At 37.2% G+C, this 21,578-nt stretch overlaps 1 protein-coding gene across 22 annotated transcripts in view; it reads left to right on the top strand.

Annotated features, from left to right (window-relative positions):
- The window catches only part of HERC1 (HECT and RLD domain containing E3 ubiquitin protein ligase family member 1), a 109,648-nt gene that overhangs the window by 42,819 nt on the left and 45,251 nt on the right, over positions 1–21,578 (top strand). For 16 of the 22 annotated variants that reach the window (XM_040602298.1, XM_040602296.1, XM_040602294.1 and 13 more), the window contains 14 exons: positions 136–327; positions 726–947; positions 1,831–2,022; positions 3,673–3,787; positions 3,880–4,000; positions 5,458–5,629; positions 7,645–7,951; positions 9,278–9,401; positions 9,685–9,736; positions 17,362–17,633; positions 17,945–18,160; positions 18,250–18,370; positions 19,360–19,597; positions 20,589–20,782. In XM_040602298.1, the coding sequence (XP_040458232.1) occupies positions 136–327; positions 726–947; positions 1,831–2,022; positions 3,673–3,787; positions 3,880–4,000; positions 5,458–5,629; positions 7,645–7,951; positions 9,278–9,401; positions 9,685–9,736; positions 17,362–17,633; positions 17,945–18,160; positions 18,250–18,370; positions 19,360–19,597; positions 20,589–20,782 (2,538 nt within the window). The remainder of the gene's footprint in view (positions 1–135; positions 328–725; positions 948–1,830; positions 2,023–3,672; positions 3,788–3,879; positions 4,001–5,457; positions 5,630–7,644; positions 7,952–9,277; positions 9,402–9,684; positions 9,737–17,361; positions 17,634–17,944; positions 18,161–18,249; positions 18,371–19,359; positions 19,598–20,588; positions 20,783–21,578) is intronic. The other 6 variants (XM_040602313.1, XM_040602311.1, XM_040602312.1 and 3 more) reach the window with 4 other exon arrangements.

Genomic DNA, 21,578 nt, shown 5'->3' with positions numbered 1-21,578 from the left:
TAAACAACCCCCCCAATTCAACATATACAATTGAGACATTTGGAGACAGCTGAGGTATTTTCATGCAGTTCTTTTGTACTTGTTAAATTGTGCTTGAAATATATCATTCAGAATATATTTTTTTTTCCTCTGTAGATGTAATTTATGTATCAGCTGCTGGTAGCATGCTGTCTCAGATTGTCAACTCATTATTGTTACTGCCAGTATCAGTAGCTCGGCCTTTGTTGAGTTACCTGCTAGATCTGTTGCCACCTTTAGATCGTCTTAATAGACTGTTACCTGCTGCAGCCCTTTTAGAAGATCAAGAACTACAGTGGCCACTTCATGGTAAGTGTAATAACTAACACACTTTTAATCTGAAAAATAAAGATCAGCATGTCACCTTTTGTGTAGTGGAAGTTTAACTTCCCCTTTTAAGTTGTCCTTTTCTTTTTTTTTTTTTTAAGCTAAGTGTCTTGCTACATCTCCTTTTCAAATTCTTAAATGTATTGACATCCCTTGCTGTGAAATACTTTGAGCTGCAGGCAGAATTCTTTGTTCTGTCAACTCAAAATGTATGTTGATTTGAGTGGGAATCTAAAAGCAATATTTGAAATATGTATTGATATATAAAAATACTATGTTTGTAATACATTAAACTACCATTCTATTCTTGTAAAAGAAACACTGATTTTATCATCTGGGCAACAGTGACTAATTTAACAATTCATTGCTAATACTTGTAGGTGGACCTGAATTAATTGATCCCGCGGGAGTGCCCTTACCACAGCCTGCCCAGTCTTGGGTATGGCTTGTGGATCTGGAGAGAACAGTAGCTTTGCTTATTGGGCGGTGTCTTGGTGGCATGCTTCAAGGGCCCCCAGTGTCCCCTGAGGAGCAAGATACAGCATATTGGTTGAAAACTCCACTTTTCAGTGATGGAGTGGAAATGGATATTCCTCATTTAGGTAAGCTGTTAAATGCAGGTGTCTAATTATCATTGTAAATATTTGTGTTCAGTTTTGAAATTCCTGACGATGTTTGAGTAAGTCTGTGTACTTAGGGATTGTCTTTCAGCATTCTTGTCTATTTACGTAGTAATACAAGAAGTTGGAAAACGGATATTTAAGTATATGCTATAGTTTACAAAGGGTCTTGGAAATGCGTATGGAAGAAAAAGATCTGTAGTTTCTCAGTGAAAGAAGTAACACAGGCTTCACTGAGTTAATTTTAAATGCTTTTCTCTTGGATGCTCAGCATTTAGCAGACACACCACAGGCTCCATTGTTCATAATAATTATTGAAAGATATTATTTTAAATTATATTTTACTTAAAAAATGTAATTTTGATTTATTAGAAATAATACTATTAACAAGAAAACGTCAATCCTTCTGATCTGCCGGAACTGTTAACAGGACTCAGCATTAGTATTTCTAGTCATTCCTTCCTATTTGAATAATGCACTTGCTGCTGCTTCTCTGTGGCCTGTTTCTCTTAGTTCACATCTCCTTCCTCTGATTCTGAATAGACTACTTCAAAACTTATTTACAAGACATACTATTTTGAAATGAGTCCATGCAGTAACTGTAGGTATATGGCTATATAATTCAGGTAGAACTAATGATCCAGGATTATGCTGTTGAAGCAGAGTTAGATAATACCTCTAAATTTTCAGTGGTTTTACATGAATTGTAACGCTGAGTCACTTTATTCCTTATGTAATGTGAGTTTCTAGTTGGACAATGAGATGTCTTGATTTTAGTTTTTTTAAAAATGGAGAGTGAAAGCTGGTTTACACACTTTTTATGTAGATGATTGTAATCCTCAGTGTGTGGAGTTCCATTTCTTAGGTATTTCCCTTCTGTTAGACAAATGCATGAGCTCCTTACTGGAAGTGGCCCTATCTGGAAATGAGGAACAGAAGCCCTTTGATTATAAGCTGAGACCTGAGATTACAGTCTACGTTGATTTGGCCTTGGGTTGTACAAAAGAGCCAGCAAGGAGCCTTTGGATCAGTATGCAAGACTATGCTGTTAGTAAAGGTAAGATGTTGAAAATGTGTGTATGTGGTGTTAAAAGCATATTGCATGCTTCAACTTCATGTCTAGCAGAATCCTGTATTTTCTTTGCCAATGACTTCTGATTCTGTGATATCATAAACTTAAATTTATTTTCATGTTCCAGGATCTTTCTTCTGCTTTTTCTTTTACGTACTTTTGATGTTGATTCCAGTGCTTGGCAAACACGTAGTTCAGTGTTCTTTTTCCCTCCAAATTAGAAAAAAGAGAGACTCTTGTTTGTTTACTCAGTTGTTGGTGTTTCTGTTTTCCTAGTAGAGCAGGGTGAAACTCTGAATTAAAAAGAAAAATTGATGGGGAGGCGATGGGGGAAGGCAGAGTAATTTGCTAAATATGTTAGGAGTGGCATGAAGGAGTAATCATCTCTTTTTCCAAGTCTCTGGGGGACTGGCCTCACAGTAGTAATGGTTCTTCATGCTTATTGCCTAAAATCTAGGTTCCTGCTCAAGCTTCCCAGGTCTTGTTTTAATGAGGTTCACTAAGCATTAAGGTTGTACTGTAACTCTGCTGGATCCAGAGGTGGTTGTCTGTAGCTCTGGCCAAGCTAGGCCAGATCAAGATGACAGCAAATGGTGGTGTGTGCCTGCTGAGAGCAACACAGAGAATTCTCTTGCAAAATTCCACAGAAGTGTGAATTCCAGTAAAAAATGCCGGTTGTCTGTTGGCAGAATCTGAGATGAGTAGGCCAATATGTGTTACTTTGGTTATGGAATTGGGCGTTTCAGAAGTTCATGTGGTTCTGCTCTCTTCGCAATGCAAGCAGACTGCAAGTTGTATGGTGGCAGTTAACACCGTATCAAATACAAAGTAGTAGTACTTGCCGAGGAGCAGGTATGTTAGATTAAACTCTGGGCATGCAAGTTTATAGGATTTCTACAGCAGTTTGCAGGGATTCACAGGTAACATTAATTGAAAAAAATACTGTGAAGATAGTTGTAAGGAACTTGGATGGTAGGGGTTGGGGTTTTTTCCCCTCGTGAAAAATTATAGTGCCTTGTGGAGGTTTGCATGGTAGTTCTGCTATTTTATAGCAGAACAATATTATTTTCATAATGGTACTTTTTAAAATACGGGAAAATTACTTCGAAATTAAAAAGTTAGCTGCTGAAAATACTGGACTAACCTTAATATTGAGACCTGAAAATATCTCTTGTTAATATTAGTAGTGAAGCTTGTCGTAGTGTTAATAGGTGGCTTTCCTACTGGAGAAAAAGTGAGTCTGCATAACAATTTTTGAATGTGGTTTCAACCTCGTGTAAAAGAGCAGGAAGTCTCAAATATGGTGTGTTTCTAAACAAGTTCCATGTAAATCAGTGGCTAGGTCAAGAGAAGAGCACCAGTTCAGTATCCTTGCTTGAAAGAGGGGTTGTATTGTCGGTTCGGATCTTTGAGTCTCTGGTGGCAATTCGTGTGGATGCCCTTGGCTAACTGTCAGAGGAAAACACATTTGTCTGAAGCTGTGTATTTATGAGTGAAGATTAGCATCAATAAACATTAAAACTACTTCTACTTTGAAAGATTGAAATGGATGAAGATTTTTTTTATAATGTCATTGAAAATATATTTGTTTGTTGGAAACAGTAGCCAGTTTTGATGAATCCTTTCTATTTTCAGATTGGGATACTGCAACTTTAAGTAATGAATCACTCCTAGATACTGTGTCCAGATTTGTTCTTGCTGCTCTTCTGAAACATACAAGTTTACTTAGTCAAGCTTGTGGTGAGAGCAGGCAAGTAACTTAAAGCTGCTTTTAAGAGTTCAGCTTAAATTTTTAAAAGAAAGTTTGTATGACATTTTCCATTTTGGGTCTCTTTTGTGTAGGTACCAGCCTGGCAAAGCCTTGGCAGAAGTATACCGTTGTGTATATAAAGTTCGGAGTCGCTTGCTTGCCTGCAAGAACATGGAACTTATCCAGACTAGATCATCCTCAAGAGACAGATGGGTAAGACTGTATATCTCTTTTCAGTTCTTCAAGCTTTACGGTGTTTTAAGAAAGTATTATTGAATGTTAGTTTCATATATGTTGCTAGTATTTTTGTTCTATCTGGTTGAAAAACTTGCAGGAGTTTCCAGATTAAAACAGGCAATGTATAATTATAGAGTCTGTTAATCTGTAGTACTTGCGGTATTAAATCAGTTGAAGCAAATGATTGATTGACAATATTTGACTCAAGCGCAGCCTGAGCCCTAGTTTTCCCTGTAAACATAGCGCTGGTGCGCTGGATCACAGAAGCCTGGAAGTTAGGTGTAGATTGCTCAGCTGTGCCTAAGGCCACGGCTTAGCCTGGCTGCCCTTCCCGAACCAACCGAGTTGGCTGGGCTTCTGATCTCTGCCCTCTCTGTACCTCATGTCTTCCCCTTCCCTGCCTTACCCCTTTTTCCTTCCTCCCCAGCCAGCTTATTTTCTTAGTCCTAACATTACTTTAAGGTGACTTGTCCTTGTCAACCCTATGTGAATGTTAGACGTGATAAGACTGGGCCTGGAACTAGCGTGATGGCAACTTTGAATCATTTTATTAGGGCTTAATGATAGAATGATGAGAGCAAATAAGAGGTGCCACCTCTGCTGCTACCAAGACCTTCTGGTTTTTTGGAACAGAAAACTGACAGGAGAGGGCAGGTGAATTATGCTGGTGGGATGTGTATGTTCCAAGAGTTGTATGGTTAGTTACCTTCCGAAGTATTCTAAAACCTTTAATGTAATTGTATGTTTTATATTTAAAACTTTGCCTTCTTCAGATTGTCTAAAGCTGTTTCCTACATTGGAAAATTGTCTTTTGGGTAGTAAGTATTTTGCTGGTCAGCTCTTACATGCTCAAACTAAGGAAAGCATCAAACAAAATATATCTACTCAATCAAAAAGATTTTTAAAATTAAAATTCTAAGATTGTTATTTTTCTTGTGCGCCTTATATGCTAATCTTTGATCTTGGAGTGTACATCTATTTAATTTCATTGAAATAAAAGGGAGGAAAGAACTGCAAGTTCAGAACTGTTAAGAAAGAAAATGGGAACATATTGGGTAACACTAACAAAATCTTGTCCATTGAAGTAAGTTTTATCACATTTGTGTTCTTTTTAAAGTGAGAAAATTTTATGAGGCAACAGCATGTGGTTACTAAATGCTTTGATGCTGAAGTGTCAAAGTCTGGCAATAGTAAGCATTAAAAGGGGACATTTTTCTGCAAATAATCTGAGTAATGGTTATGAAAGGAAAACTAAATTTTCCAGCTTGGGTATTTAAAGCTTTGAATGTAAACAGCTGTCTATTTATATCCCACAATATCAAAAGTATTTTTTTGATAGAAAAAAAACTTATTAGATACCTATATCCTTTATGTTCATCTTTTATTTTGGTGAGAGTTAATTTCACTGTATAAATATTTTTTTTTTAATCAAGATGTTAGATAACCAAGAATCTGCCGATATTGATACTCAAGAACATTCTTTTACTCGTACAATTGATGAAGAAGCAGAAATGGAGGAGCAGGCAGAACGCGATAGAGAAGAAGGACATCCAGAACAAGAAGATGAAGAGGAGGAAAGAGAACATGAAGTTATGACAGCTGGTAGTAAGTACTAGTTATGTGTGTCAGTAACGTAATGTGCTTTGGAAGGACAATATATTTTTCTCCTGAGGTAAAATGGAGAAATTATTTAAACCATTATGAAAGATTTGTCTGCATAAACATTGTAAGAAGTTTATTTTTATAAAATGATGCAGTGCTTTAATTGGGTCAGAAAAGTCTGATGCAAGGGAATGTGAATACCAGGCAAGTGGACTGCCTTTATGGGCAATTCTCAGGGCATCTGACATATACCAACAATTTTTATATGCACTGTCTACAAGATTAATAGGTTTCGTCTTGTTTTCTCTAAACTTTTGTTCAATAGATCTCTTGAGTTTTCATCAGTATTTACATATAGAATTTTTACTTTGTTGGTATGTGTTACTCTTGTATGTAGTAAGCTTTAATGGGTTATATTATCCTGAAGTTCAGGAACAAAATGCTGTTCATAACAGTGTACTGACTGAGTTGGCATTCAGTTGTACCTTTGATTTTCTTGAATCTATGAAAAATGCAGTGGTTTCATTCAGTGTTTGTTATTTGTAACAGTATTTACAATACTTTCTCACGGGTTTTCTAAAAAACTTGTTCAGTTCTTGAGAAGATAGCTTGAAAAAGGTGAACTTCACAAACTTGTTATAGTGACTTGGGTTTGTAGTCAGGCTCAGTGGGGTAGTTAATCTTTAATTTTTCCAATTTTACTCAAGCAATGTACAGTCACACTCCGTTGTTTTTTCTATTGTTACTATAGTGTCCTCAAAGACAGAAATGTCTTACCGTAGAATGTGTGTAGCTTAAAAAATAAAGTGGGCTGACTTGAAATATTTTCCATAGATACATAATTTTTTTTCTTCTCCAAATATTGTTCCTCCAAATACCACTAGAATGTTTTTCTTTTTCCAGCCTCTGCTGTCATCACCTGTTTTGCTGACAGTGTTTATAGTCCCTATTCCCCATTAGGACTCCCATATTCCTGTTTGGGATCTTGTAGGCCACAACGTATGTTACACCTTGAGTTTCTATATGATGTGTTATTACCTCCACAGTGCAGTAGGCTTTCCTGAAAGTGAACCATGGAATAGAAGTGCACGTTCATGAGATGATATATGGCTCTAGAAGGTGTTACCTGTGTGTTACGTGTTCAGTAGATGCTATATACTTTTGCTGCTTGATATGGAGTTATCCTGGGCAAATGCTGACGTTCTCAAATGCTGCCTGGACAGGGTTACTGGGTACAATAAAGGAGATGTATCCGGAAATATCCAGACAGACCAGTAATGTTATGTGGAGAAAGGTGATGATGACTCTGTTACTAGAAATCCTAAGGGAAGCAGATCCTCACCTGCAGAGTTTAGTTTATGTCCTTGATGCCTTGCTGCTTCTGACTATTAATGTCTTTGAAGGAAGTGTTTAGGTTCACCTTTGCCTTTCCAAAGGGGAACTGAATCTTCAAAATTACTAAGTCAAGAGAGCTGTAGCTCTTTGGACAGAGATGATATAGTCTCTCACACAGCTTCTTTAGACAAATCTGGCACCTAAGACAACAGCAGAATTAAGCAAAGGGAAGGCTGAGAATTTTGATGGGATCTTCATCGTACTGACTGAAGCTAACAAAAGCCTGAAACTGTTTCAGTATTGAGTTGCAGATGTGCTGGAATACAGATTTACAGAAACATTAGTTATATACATCTGCTAAAAAGCAAACATGAAATAATCTCTTTCTCTTTGATGCTATCCAAACAGGAGTTGGGTTGCAGTAAGACACTGAAAGCGTTTAGTGTTCTGTCAAATTGCATTGTCCTCTTCATTTTAAGCTTAACATTGTGTAAATGCTTCGTTTAACCTGTTTGCATGACTTCTTTTATAGCTTTGTATTATTAATGTATTCTTTCACTGTTGGAAAAATATTTGTTGTTGTTTGTAGTGGGCCAGTTCTTGGCCCAAGATGTAGATGAATATTTCAAGCTGTGTAGCTTTGTCTAGAAGTTAAGACCTTCTTTTTGTGTTGCATGTTACAGAAATATTTCAATGTTTCCTATCAGCCCGTGAAGTAGCTCGCAGTCGGGATCGAGATAGGATGAACACTGGGACAGGGACTAGACTTGATGATCCACCTCCTCAGTCTCAGCAGGAGCGAAGAATCAGCACTGATCTGACAGAGGGTCAGGATGTGTATACTGCTGCTTGCAACTCTGTGATCCACAGATGTGCCTTGTTGATCTTGGGAGTCAGCCCTGTTATTGAGGAGCTGCAGAAACGAAGGGAGGAGGGACAGTTACAGCAGCCTCCCTCTACTACGCCTGAAGGGATTGGACTCATGACAAGGTGAGGTTTGCTTACTTCTTAGAGTTAACTCTTCTTCCTTTACAATTGATTAAATAACCTCAGTTTTCCTCTGAGGATTCTTAGAATTTTTTTAGAAGGTTTTTGCTTAGAGCAACCTTATGCTTTTGTTGAGAACAGAGATTTTTCTCAATTTTCTTTGTCCACGTTAACTAAACCTTAATAAGAGTTTTATTCTGTGTAGACCATATTCACTTTGTAGAGTTGGGCTTAATGATAGATAGTATTGAAGTCCTGTGCAGATAATCTGAGGGAATTGGAAAAATTCTTATTTTTTCCTAAAATTTGTTTGTGTGTTTGGATTTTTTATTACCATAATTATATTTTCTTTAACTTTACCAATATCCTACATAGTAGTCTCCAAAAAACATTTGTAGGATATGTTTAAAAGCAAAAGTTTCAAAGCCTATTGTGGAAAAAGTGCCATTTGTATTTGATTTTTATAAATATTCCTAACATATTGGCATGTGTAAGACACTGTTGTTAGATACAGAAGAATAGCAAAATAAAGCCAAGACAGCTCATTGAATTGGAGAAGTGTATAACTTAGTGTAAGTAATACCTAATGTCTTTTAATTTTCATAACCTGGGATATTCTTGGTAACAGTTTTATTCTAAACTTGGTAACTTAAACTTTTATTTGAGAGAACTTTGTGTGTATTAGAATATAACACAGGACTTGTGTAGCTGGTACTACTAGTGAACTCATGAGTCTGCTTAAGATTCTAGTGTACAGAAACTCTACTCTGATACTTCAAATGGAGATACTGTTGGGGAGTTCAGAGAGAGATTATATACTTTCAGTACCCTTTTACTCTTTTTGCCTCTTTCTGGAAATCTAGTGTCTAAATCATGGGTGGCTGCCTCTGTTGTCAAAGTGGCTTTCATGTTCAGTGTATCAACTTTAGGATGTATTTTATGGGTGGGTTTTTAAAAAGTTCAGTCTTTTTCACCCATTTATCTGTCCCTGTTTTCTTGTCCTCTCAGCTGAGAAGTGTTTTTGTATGCTGTATGTAACACCTACCAAGGCAATTGAATGGTCACTCGTTTGAGGTTGCTGTTTGTTCAGCTGACCAATAAGGGTGTTAAGAAGTAGCAGTTTATGAATACCCTTTATAAGCGTAATAACTGAAGTCATCAGACCATTTTTTTGCTCTTTGGTGTGGTCTTGTGATGTTCTGTGATAGTCTGATCCCAAATAAAACTGTGGTACCAGCTAAATTTTACTACCAACTCTTACTTTTGCCTAATGTCACTATTTTCTTCCTCTGTGTGTGCATGTGCGTGTGAATGTGTGTGCACCTGAAGCAGGAGTGAAAGTCTTACTGCAGAAAGTCGCTCAATCCATGCAAACTCAAACTACAGACTGATTAAGTCAAGAAGTGAATCTGATTTGTCTCAGCCAGAATCAGATGAGGAAGGTTATTCATTGGTAAGTAAACTAGCATTATGTATTTAGGGATTGTCAACATAGTATTTAGGTGGGAAGTACATCTTCAACATTTGTTTAGTACTGTGTTTCAGTACCTTAGTTTCTCTTCTAATAGCGACCATTGTTAAGAGAAAGTAATAATGGTAGGAAACCGATTGAAATTGTAATAACTGTATTAACTTTCTCACTGTCACAGGTGAGAGATGTATTTTAAATACTCAAATATTTTGTGCCACATATGTTCATGTAAAGAAATGAGGCTTTTATTAATCTTTCAATCTAGAGTGGAAGACGAAACGTTGATTTGGATTTGGCTTCTTCACACAGAAAGAGGGGTAAGTTTTATTGTTTACCTACTGAATACTGACCTGATAAATACATTAGTGTTTAAGTTAAAATGTGCTTGCAGTATAATACAGTACATAATGGCAATCAGGATGTTAAACTAAGTATTTAAAAACATCATTTAAAATTATTATTGCCTACTGTTTGTTGTGCTAAGTTCTGTTGCTTTGTGGCTTGGTTATAGTATTTCCTAGGTTATAACTATTCTCGTATCTAGAATTGCAGTGCTCTTTTGAAGCAAGTGAGGATTTCTGTGAGGTCAAGTGAATTGGGAACTTTCATTCTGTTTTCCCTTATGTGACTTCAGGAATGAAAAATTGGCAGAGATGTTCAAGTGGAACACTATTCTTGTGCTAACAATGAACTTTTACCATAAAATGTGCTTGAACATGGAGAACTCATCCAGAAAATACCACTTGAATTTTTCTATCCTCTCAACACCAGCACACCTACAGAACCAAGCAACCACTTTTTCCATTGCTCCAATATAAATGAAATTTTTAGCTTTTGTACTTTTTGTTGCTGCTTCATTGTGGGGAATCTCAATGAGCTGCTTCACAGAAGGTAGCGGAGGGAGAAAAGTCCCACTTCACTCTGGATGATACAGAGTCTCTGCTAGAATCACGACTTAGGTCTGTTGTATCTGTAAAAATCTTGGGAACAAGTTAACAAGAATTAGGTTGAGTTACAATATGCCTTAATTACAGAAGCCTTAATACTGTTAGGTAATGTAAGAGTTCTAGTTTAACAGTCTTCTTCATTAAGCAGAGAAGTTGCTTGCTTTTAAAAGTGTTTTGGAATTGTGAAGCAAACTACCACTGGCAGCGCCCATTACACTTCAATTTGTAAATGATGTGGAAAGGAATTCTTTGTACATGGATAATCAATTGAATCAGTTGAGCAAGTAAAAAAATTGGCTAGGGCTGTTGGCATTCTCCGTGTTCAATCTGATAGTCTCTGTCAGCACTCTGATGTGCAGTATATTCTTTGAAGCCACCATTTTTAGCTTTGCCATTAATCTGACACAGAACTCTGTACTTCCTTTCCTCTATATTGTAAAAGTAATCCAGGAAATCATCTTGGGTTAGGGGTGGATCTGAGATACAATATACCTTACGGATTGTGGTTCCTGAGCTGTTGGTTAGACTGATGAGGTGGTTTTGATCATGGGCTCCAGGAGATGAGGAATAATGCAAGAATAGACTTTACTGACCAACCGGTCTATAGAAGCATTTTATTATGGAAGAAGGTTCTGGATGAGGTGTGTAACACTGAGGAGAAACAGGGGTAAATGCAGTTGGTCAGAACCTAAAGAATCTCACGTAGCTAGCTCTTTTGCAAACTGAACACTGTGACCACATGTACTGATACCTGTTCTCTGGTACTGGAAGACCCCCCTGGTGCTTACAGATTTTTTTTTTCTGGTTTTGGCAACTGGAAGTTAGTCAGCATACAATAATGAAAACTTTTCTGCTTGTGCTGGATGATCTATATGACAGTTTTGGTTGGTACCCATTATCAGACTCATCCATTGAATGCGGGGTTCATTTTCAGGAAAGCATTCCTGACACTTAGGTCAAGGTCAGAAGGACATCTACAAAGATCTGTGTGATCCAGTGAACAAGCTGTTCAGCTTGGTGCTATCTAAGGTCTTCCGTTTCTTATGAAGTATCTGGTTTTGTGAATCCTGGTTACCTTCTAGAACTGAAGCATTGCCGCAGTGTTTGGTGAAGTAACTTGCAGCCATTCTGGATTGTCCAGCCCTTGTAACAAGCACACTGAAGTGCTAGAGATACTGCAGTGCCTGTCAAGGATGTCTGGACTGGTAAAACTCCTGCAGTTTCATCTTCAGTCTTGTGATACGCTGTGACTAATGAAGGGGACCTTTATGTTCACTGTTAACCTCAGTGTGAAGAATAGGAGAAATCTAAATTCTTACAGCATATTCACATTATGCTGTGCTTCATCCAGAGTTGCTGGCAAAAGGGATGAAGTCATTCCATCAGATGAGCTACATTTATATTTGTATTTGCTATGTTTGTTAAGGATGGAAGAATTAGCAAAAGCCTAGTTTCCTGTTTGTGGCAAGTAAACTGCTGTAGAATGACCTACAGAAGCATACAGCATTGTGCTGCAGTATGTTCTCCAGCTGTATCTTTAAGTGCCACTGAAGTCAGATTCCCTGAAGCAACCATTAGATGTTTTTGTGAGAAACAAGTTAGGGTTTTTTTTTTTTACATGTTCTTTCCATATTCATGTTTTTACCTTGTGTTCCTAGGACTTCTACATATGATCTGCTTTTGAGTGGAAGATGTGGAAGGTTTTATGTTTCACTAAATGAGGAGGAGGAGAGAAGGAAAACCTGTGTGCCATATAGATGCTAGAGAAGATCTCTATTTTGAGTGCAGAGGATAGTTTTGCATTACAACAGAAGTATACGTGGGAAACACTTCTCTGATTGCAGTTAACATAAAGTGAAGCCTCCTGTTTTTATCTTGTCCCTATTTCTACAAAACAGCAGTAACCACTGTTGCTTTAAGGGACTTAGAGCTGAACTTTTTGACTTCTTGTGGTCTTGAACTATAGAGTTGGCAGTGTTAGCTGGGAAAGAACGAGTGGAGTCTTACAGAAGAGCCCATAGGAACCACATCTCATTTCTTTCACTTGAAGTTTGTTATTCAAAAAAATCAATCATGTTTCCTTCTACGTGTGTTTTTTAGAATAATACCTTACTGCAGTTTGCAGCAGTCCCTTGAAAGTATTTGTTCTCTTAAGCATGTTCTTCATAAACTGTGTGAAGGAAGTTGACAAGCAGAGTTAAATGGAAAGCAAGGTTTTTTACTTCTATAACCATTGTTTTTTTCCTGTAGGCTGTGCTATTTTGAAAACTTAAGGGAATTTTCACCAAAAAAAATCCCTTAATACATGGGCGTGAGGTTCCTCCCATCTCTTAACCAGTTTACTGGATTGTAACAGAACTGTGGCCACACATGGTGTTTCCAGCTGAGTTTTTGTAGGGTTGATTTATCCTCAGCTGTATTATATGCAGAGTATTTGATCCTTGCAAAGCTGTGAAAATAATGTGCGTGTGGGGTACTGGTGAGTGGTTCTTTTGTAGCAGGCAAGAGTAATTCTCAGGGGAGTGGATTGGCTTGTTTTAGAACAGGGGTCCACGGCCCGCAGGCTGGATACGGCCCCCCAGGGTCCTCAGTCCTGCCCCTGGTATTTACAGACCCCCCCCACCAGGGGTTGGGCAGGGGGAAACCAAGCAGCCACAGATGGCTGCCTGCCGCTTCATCCGCGCGCCGGCCCCCTGGTTAAAAAGTTTGAGGACCCCTGTTTTAGAACTGTTTATTGAATGCAGCAACTCGTTAGTCAAAATTCAGATCATGCTTCCTCAATAATTGAATCATGCTATTGGTTTTAGCTTGATGTTTTAAGGTACAAAAGCTGTTCCTGTTCATAAATGGCAATATAGAAAACTAGCAGTAGAAAGACTACTAATACAGTAAGTTTTTCCTATGATCTTGCTGATGAGTATGGAAGGAAAGCATTCTCTTTTTACTCAGCATCTTAGGCAGTCATTACAATCTTTAATTGCCTTCTTCCTTCATGTTTGTATCTGTTCAGAAATATGACTGCCTGAGGACCCTTTGAGTATCTTGTTCTTTGCTGTTATTTTGCTATTATTTAGTTATTTCTCAATTAATAAACTTCTCCTTCCATTCCTGCAGAAAAAAAGTATTTTTTAATACTTTTCCCTTAAGGGGTGATGACCACATTATTTTTTTTCCCCTCATATCTAAACCCTTGGGGTTTTTTTTTTGTTGCTTAGATTAACCTTTTTCAATTTTGCAGATCCAGAGAGGATACTTCGGAATGTTACACTTATCCTGTACAGTACCTGTGGGATACTGTACGCTGCATTAGATACCTAACAGTAAAGAATGCGTATTTAGCAGTGCGATCATAAACATAATTACAGACAGATAAATGAGAGTCTTCCAGTCTTGGGTTTTCTTACTTCACATAAATCTTAATTCAGAATTAACAAAGAATTTCAGTGGACTTGTGTGTACTGTAGTAATTTACTAACACAATTGCACAACTCTGAAAAAAGCAACAACTTAAATGAAATCCAAGTTAAACTGAAATAATTTCGTGTATCTGTAATAATGGGTTCTGCATTTTGAAACAGACCATGCTTGAGTAAGGGATGTAAACATGTCATGATATATGCATGTAACTGTTAAAGGGGACATATATTTTTCTTCCCTGAAAAGAAGGTGGAGCATTTAGAAGGTCTGTTACCTAGGCTGTACTAACGCAAAAGAAGAGTAAATATTTTTCCCCAGACTTTGCTGCTTGATATATTGTTGTATTGATTGAGGTGAGACTGATATTTAAGTCTAAGTCAGAATAATATGAGGAAGTGATGTTATGAATGTGTTACTTTGTTTCAAATGTCTGCTTTTGTCTTCTGATTCTTGTGTGGTATAGTGTATTTACTCCTTTTTGGCCAGTTGAGCCCCAGAAAAAAGAAGAGCTTCAAGCAAGTAACTGATGGCATGTTTATTTTTTTGTCTCTATAGCTTCCCTACATATTTTGTTTTATGAAGTGTGTATTGCAGCTGTGCCACATTCATTTAGAAAACTCATTATTACAAGCTGGCTTATAAGGACAAGTAAACTTTTTTTTTGTACTGTAAGCTTAAAGTTTATTCTTATGTGCAACTCTATTCATACGATTGTAGAGACTTATGGAAGTGCTAAGCTGCAATCAATTCTGTGTAATTGGTATTACACAGAATCAAGCTAAGCTCTAATATATGATTGTACTTTTGATTCTTCTATTGATATTTAACATCTTCAAGGAAAAAATAATTACGTTGTTTCAGATGTGTGACCTAATTCTTAAACGTTTTTAATTCTGAAGTACATTACTTGTGACATCTGACATCTTTACTTTTAAACTCTGTACTTTTAGTTACAACCTCTGGTTTACATTTAATCTGTAAAATTATTAGTGAAGACCACATCTTTTGTCAAATATGAAATAGTTTAGGGTTTTATTAATAGGTGGTGGGGTTTTTTTTCTTGTAAGATTTGTTGACTATCACAAGGAAATTTTCTTCAGATGTTCTATTAATCCATGAAAAGTCTCCTTTAGTTTATGATTTAAGACATTGGAATTGCTTTTTGTTTCTTTGATTCTGTGCTGTGCTTCACAGCAGTGTAGCATAGGACAGGTAGGGGATAGGAAGCTAATGTTGCTTCGGGGTGCCTTAAGCTCTCCCGCTGCTGCAAGACTGTAGGGCTTAAGGAGGCTTTTGAAATAGTTGTTGCTGTGTAGGCAGGGCTTTGCAGACTCGGTAATGGTTTAGCTCTGCTTCATGTAGGTAATCTGAGGCTTCATTTATCCTCTCCCTTGGGCTCTGCTCACAATGCGTATGCTAGGAAACTCCTTCCTACGTGAAATGGAGTATGTTAGCGCCCTGTTACTCTGCTCTGTCCTATTTGCCTTAAGTTTCTCACCTGCCACTTCAGCATATAACTTAGTTTTTAATAGAGAGCTTTAAAACAAGTAGTATAAGAATTAATATTAAATTTTGGGTAAGGTGGTATCTGTTTTGACTTTTGTTTTAAATCTTGTCACCAAGTACAAAGTGTAGAATTGACTAACAGAATTTCTTTTAAATCCTTTCATAGTAAGCATGACCAAATAGGTTGTTCTCTGTAAACCAGGTAACATTGCTGTGTTACATAACCCAGCAGAAATTTGGAAATTTGATTGCACTTTGAAAAGTACTGTTTAAACTTAATCTTTGCATTGTCCAAAATAGTGTGTCTGTGTAGTGTATTTTTATCAAATACCTAATACGACCTCAGTACTGTGATGGTTCTTTCTGAAGCCACTGCAGTCTGTTTAGTAGCAAGTGTAAGGAGTACCAGGCACATGAACACTATTTACAGCAAAGGAAGTGGGATGTGAACAGGTTTTCGTAATTCATAGCTCAGACAATTCATTTTTTTGGCAATTAAGTGGAGATAAACTACCTAATTCACAAAGGAAAAGCAAAATTTCACAGTATTTTGAATGTTTGTTCTGTGAAGATGCAAACGGTGACCTGGAGGTACATGTTGGCTGACAGAATAATAGTATTTCACCTAAAGCTCAGGAAAGGAATGGTGTAGCGTGGCTGCCAGGGGACCTGTCCCAAGGCCAGCACCCGATGTGCTGTCTGTCCTCGTTCCTATGGGCAGCTGCTTACAGAGCTGCTGCAGGTAGGCAGTGTTTAAAGTAGGTCCTGGAACGAGTACCCAGCTGGAACTCAGCCTCGCTGATACAAGAAAGCTTTCAACAGATGAATTTGTGTGACTTTTTCCTGAAAATGTCTGTTTAATAATGCTTGAGGGTGTTACCCTGCAGATTTGTAAGAGTACTGTGAATGGATTGTGATTCTCCGAATTTTAACTGTAGCTCTCTGTGCGCAAGAGAGATTAATATTTTAAAATTCTACATAGATCATTTAAGATAATGCAACCTAAAATTTAGAAATTAATTTAAACATACATTAGGTTTCCACACAGGTCTCCAGACGTTACCTATGTATACAGATGCAAAGGTTTTTTGAGCAGGGTCTACCCTGCTGTAGTACCTTGCATAGCTCTGAGTTGGCTAACAGCATTTACCAAAATAATAAAATAGTAACTTCTGTTTTGATATGGGTATTTAACTGATGCATCTCAGTCAACTGCTGATGAAGGGATGACTTTAGTGACATTGCAGTCATTTGTGCCAGGGATAGAGTTCTAGTAAAACTCTTGGAAGTGAGATCAAATATATGCTGATAATTAAGTTCCAATGCTGCAGATTGATGGCTGATGCTCATTTCAAGAAGTTCAGTTATCAGTGATGGTAAAGTTTCAGGTAGTGTAATGCCATGCTGATGTAATAGGAAACACTTGAAAACAGACCTGTGCAATTGCTAGGTGACAAAGATATATATCTAATACATGCTGTAGATTAGTATTTAATATACATATATCTGTTTATCTTGAATCATAACAAAGTAAATGTTCTCTGTTAGTCTAAAATAAAAAATTGTCTGTTCCCTTCTGCAACCATGAATTCTGTAAAAATTTAATCTAAAATAACATTGTGTTTTTTTCTAAACTATGCAATATACAATGGCTTGAATAAAACAAAAAACCACTCTCATTTTATGGTTAGACCTCAAAATACCCAAAGTGCACAATTTCTGTTGTAGCAGACCTTTTCTTTACGGTTTTGTCATTTAGCTGCAAAGCATTTTTATTCAGTGGTCTAGCTTTAAGCTGAGCAGTTTGAGTGGCTTCTATCTTTTTGTTTTCTTACTTGGCAGCGTGTTGCAATATTGCTTAATATAATTAAAAGAAATACAGCCTTCCCGTTAGGGAAATTGCTGTAAATTTAAATCAAGTTTTTTGCTCTGAGTTGCTTAATGCATGGTATAATTAACATGAATATCCATTTTCCGCCTGTATGAATAGCAGCAGTTCAGTCTTCACCTACTGTGAAAATGTGTTACCTGGTGAAGTGGAATTTATGTGACTTCATTATGTGTATCTTTAGGAGCAATACACAGCCAAGTGGAACCTTTAAGTGACTCATGGGTTCGACTGAAACACAGCAGGGATTGGTTATACGCTTCCTCCTACTCATTTGTGGAGTCCGATTTTGATCTCTCAAGATCCCTTGGAGTTCATACTTTGATTGAAAATGTTGTCAGCTTTGTAAGTGGAGATGTGGGAAATTCACCAGGATTTAAGGAACCAGAGGAAAGTATGTCCACCAGTCCACAAGCATCAGTAATTGCAATGGAGCAACAGCAGCTGAGGGCTGAGGTAAGTTTAATGCCTTTTCTTATTCTTCATACATTATGCTCATTTTATGAATTTTTAATTTTTTTTTAAAATGTCCAAATTCTGTCTTTTAAGGACATTTTTCCTATCTTCTGTTAAAGTATCTTAACTGGAACTGGTAACTTTATGTAAATAAACTGTAAACGAAAACTTAAAGAATTCCCTTTTAAAAAAAAAAAAAAAGCGTTGATGATAAACCATCTCATTAGTTCTCACAGGTTAAAGATGATCTAATTCTAATTTCTAAGGATACTTGCTACTTAATACTGTCTTTTGCCTGCCTTTATTTTTAGCTTCGTCTGGAAGCGCTTCATCAGATTTTAGTGCTTCTATCAGGGATGGAGGAAAAAGGCAGTGTGCCATTAATGGGAAGCCGTCAAGTACCAGGATTTCAGTCTTCTTCATTGCTTACTTCTGTTAGACTACAATTTCTGGCTGGCTGCTTTGGTTTGGGCACTGTAGGACATGCAGGTGCCAAAGGAGAGAGTGTAAGATTGCATCACTACCAGGTATGTACTTTAATAGGTTCTGTTGTTTCAATAACTAGGTAACAAAAATGTATCAGTCCTTAAAATATTGATTTGTTTGTTTGACCCAGGATGGTATCAGAGCAGCTAAGAGAAGTATTCAAATTGAAATCCAGGTGGCTGTGCACAAAATTTATCAGCAATTATCTGCTACGTTAGAAAGAGCTCTGCAAGCTAATAAGCATCACATAGGTAAGTGAAAAACATGTTTGCAAAATATGTCCTCTGATACACAGTACAAGGGCTTATGTGTTTAACAAAGCAGCCTGATACTAGTGACCAGAATTCACTAAAATATATCTGTCTGACTTCTTTTCCAAAGAGAGAGAAGCTTTTAAACTTTTTTCTGTTTTAATTTCCTTCAAATGCTAGGCCTTTCTATTTTAATGCTTTTAAGTATTGTCAGCCTTTCTATTCTACATACCATAACCTTCCACAGTCACCAAAATCTTTGGCACTTCAAAGTGATTTTGAGGTTTTTCACAGGTAAGTTTTCTGAAGAGAGGAAGAGTCTCCAGTCTTGTTTCGTTTGTTCAAGTGAACTTTTTTTCAAATCCAAATCCAAGGATGAGGGCATTTGGCTTGTTTTGAAAGCCCTTTCTCCTGTCCTTCTGTACCCAGATGTTGCTGTGTGCATACCCGGGTATTGCTGTGTCCCTCTATCCTTAAGGGATAGTGGGAACTCTGCACTCTTTGTGCCTTTGTATGTGCACTGACTGAGAGCTTCAGTGCAGAAAAGGTTTCTATAATTCACTTTGTTGGTAGAGCCTAATGAGCATTCTTACCTGAATTGTTTTGTGTTTTCACTTACAATTAAAATGGAACTGAAAGAAAAGCTGAGAATCAACTTAAAGTACAAGTAGACAGTTAAGTATTTCACCCAGTTATCCTTACCGTAGAGGGAAAATTCTGGTTTGAGGTTTACCCTTAGGACATCTACATCACAAACCAGACACATTGTATTCTTGTTTAGACAACCTTGACCTAGAAATTGCGTTGAGAGAGAGGGGGCTACAGTGGTACATCAGAAAGACTACCTCGAAGTGTCTGACAAAGGAGGCTAACTTGATGTAATAATTTAATTAATTAAGTTTTATTTAAAAAATGATCTGCTGTTCTTCTGTCTTGGTATTCTTACTCTAAACAGCTTATTAATTAAAACAACTTTATTTTAACCGTAGAAGCACAACAGCGTCTTCTGTTGGTGACAGTCTTTGCTCTCAGCGTACATTACCAACCTGTTGATGTCTCCTTGGCCATTTCCACTGGTCTGCTGAATGTGCTCTCCCAGCTGTGTGGCACAGACACCATGCTAGGACAGCCACTGCAGCTGCTGCCCAAAACCGGCATTTCTCAGCTCAGCACAGCTTTGAAAGTAGCCAGTACAAGATTACTTCAGATCCTCGCTATCACCACAGGGTAAGTATCGAATGCTCCCTTGCTTTCAGAAAACTTAATTGTTAAGCTTTTCAGCACCCTTTAAAAATAACTTTTATTTTGTGTGAGCTTGCTTTAGGACAATAGATATTATTCAGAAGTATAAGAGTGAAGGGGGGGAGGGGGAAAAGGACTAGTCACATTATTCATAAGAAAAATGCACATAAAACTGGTAAACATTGTTGAGGAGTTTGGACCAGAATAGTTAGAACTTTCTGGTCTGTAAACACTGTACTCTAGTATTCCTCATTTTGCTATTTTGGCTTTGTATCTAGCTCTATAAAGTTGATATGATGAGGCCTTCTGTTGCTGTGTAAAAGTAATTTGTGTAAAAGCAGTACTGATAATGTGGTAGGAGTTGTTCAGAGTAGTACATTGTGCCTCTTTTCAGAATGTAAAGTAATTTTCTGAGGAATACTGGCCTCTGTTAGACCAGGGAAAATTGCATGGGTACTTAAGTGTTTAGTTTAACTCAGTAAAGAAAAAAAAATGGAGAAAGTATTTCGTATTTGGAGGAAGAGTATTATTTGATATTTAGTACATGCATCTTCATTTCAGAGTTCATACACCATGTTGCATTTACCTGCCAAATCTGTTATGTAACAAAAAACAACCAATAACCCCACACCCAAAAAACCCCACCAAACACAACACCCCATCTTTGGAAGTTTCCATGGGATTGCATTTCACTGACTGAGTTCTTTTTTTCCCCTAGAAAGTACTGGAAATGTATCTTTTGATTCCAAAGATTGGACAGTTTTAAAATGTCTGAAAAGGAGGGTTCAGATAAGAATAATCTGCCAAGCGTATGGTGGAGGAGGAGGAAAAGTAACCTGCTGCAGTGGGATGAATTAGAATTAGTGCTGCATTAAGCCCAGTTGTCACTTGCTCTGAGTTTACTGTTGTGTCTTTTTGTTATTGTTCCTTGGATCACCTCTCAAATACTCATTTATTTTTACTTCTCTGTGTCTAGAACCTATGCTGACAAACTGAGCCCAAAGGTGGTCCAGTCTTTGCTGGATTTGTTATGCAGTCAGCTGAAGAATTTGTTATCACAAGCTGGTGTGATGCTTATGGCTTCCTTTGGAGAAGGGGAAGGTGAGGAAGATGAAGTAGAATCAAAAAAGGCAGATTCAAATGTGGATAATGAGAAGAGAGACTTCAGAGGTAATTATCTTGCATCATTTCTCTTACAATTTTGAAATACCAGAAAACATAATAGAAGAAACCACTGAATGCTGAGGCCGTCACCCACTGTGCTCTATTTTGATTATTGTTGGGTAATTCTTAACTCTGTAAATCAGATTAAATAAAGTCATCAAGTAATGCTGTGCTCGGTTCAGATTCATGCAGACTTGATACATGAAGCAGTTTAAAAGTAGGAGCAGGTAGAGAATAAGAATTACTCCATTTGGTTTAGAATGAGGAGAAGAACACTTTTCCTCAAAAAATGAGTTAGTGCAAGTAGTGTCTTTCATAAACGTTGTCATAAGAATTTAATTATCTAAATTTTAAACTGCAAATAAATATAGCTTAATTCAGGAAATTGTACTTGCTTTGTATTATAGAGTTCTGCATTTTGAGTGGATGGCAAGAGGTTGACCCTACCCTGTCATATTAAAAAATCTGCCACAAAATGTATTCTAAAGTGTTAATATCTTCACATAATTTGCAGTCCCTTAATGAGCATTTTGAATTCTTGTCGAACTTGTGTGTTTGAAGGAATTTTTAATTGTAGCTTGGGTTTAGGTGTACATTTGGTTTTGGTTGTGCTTATAATGATGTTCACTTATAAATAATGCAACGGCTGATGAAATCATAAGGTAATTAATTAGAAATTAGGATATAAGGTCTTGCCACAAACATTTTCTTGTTAAAGCTGCCTTGGAATACGAGTTAAGGTGTGAGGAAGTACAGTATTTTGCATCAAAAATCCCCATAAAACAAAAACATACTTAGAAAT

Source organism: Falco naumanni, chromosome 7 (genome assembly GCF_017639655.2).
Source record: "Falco naumanni isolate bFalNau1 chromosome 7, bFalNau1.pat, whole genome shotgun sequence".
NCBI classification, from domain to species: domain Eukaryota; kingdom Metazoa; phylum Chordata; class Aves; order Falconiformes; family Falconidae; genus Falco; species Falco naumanni.
Note: the sequence above shows the minus strand (reverse complement) of the source record. Positions and strands in the feature narration are given on the sequence as shown.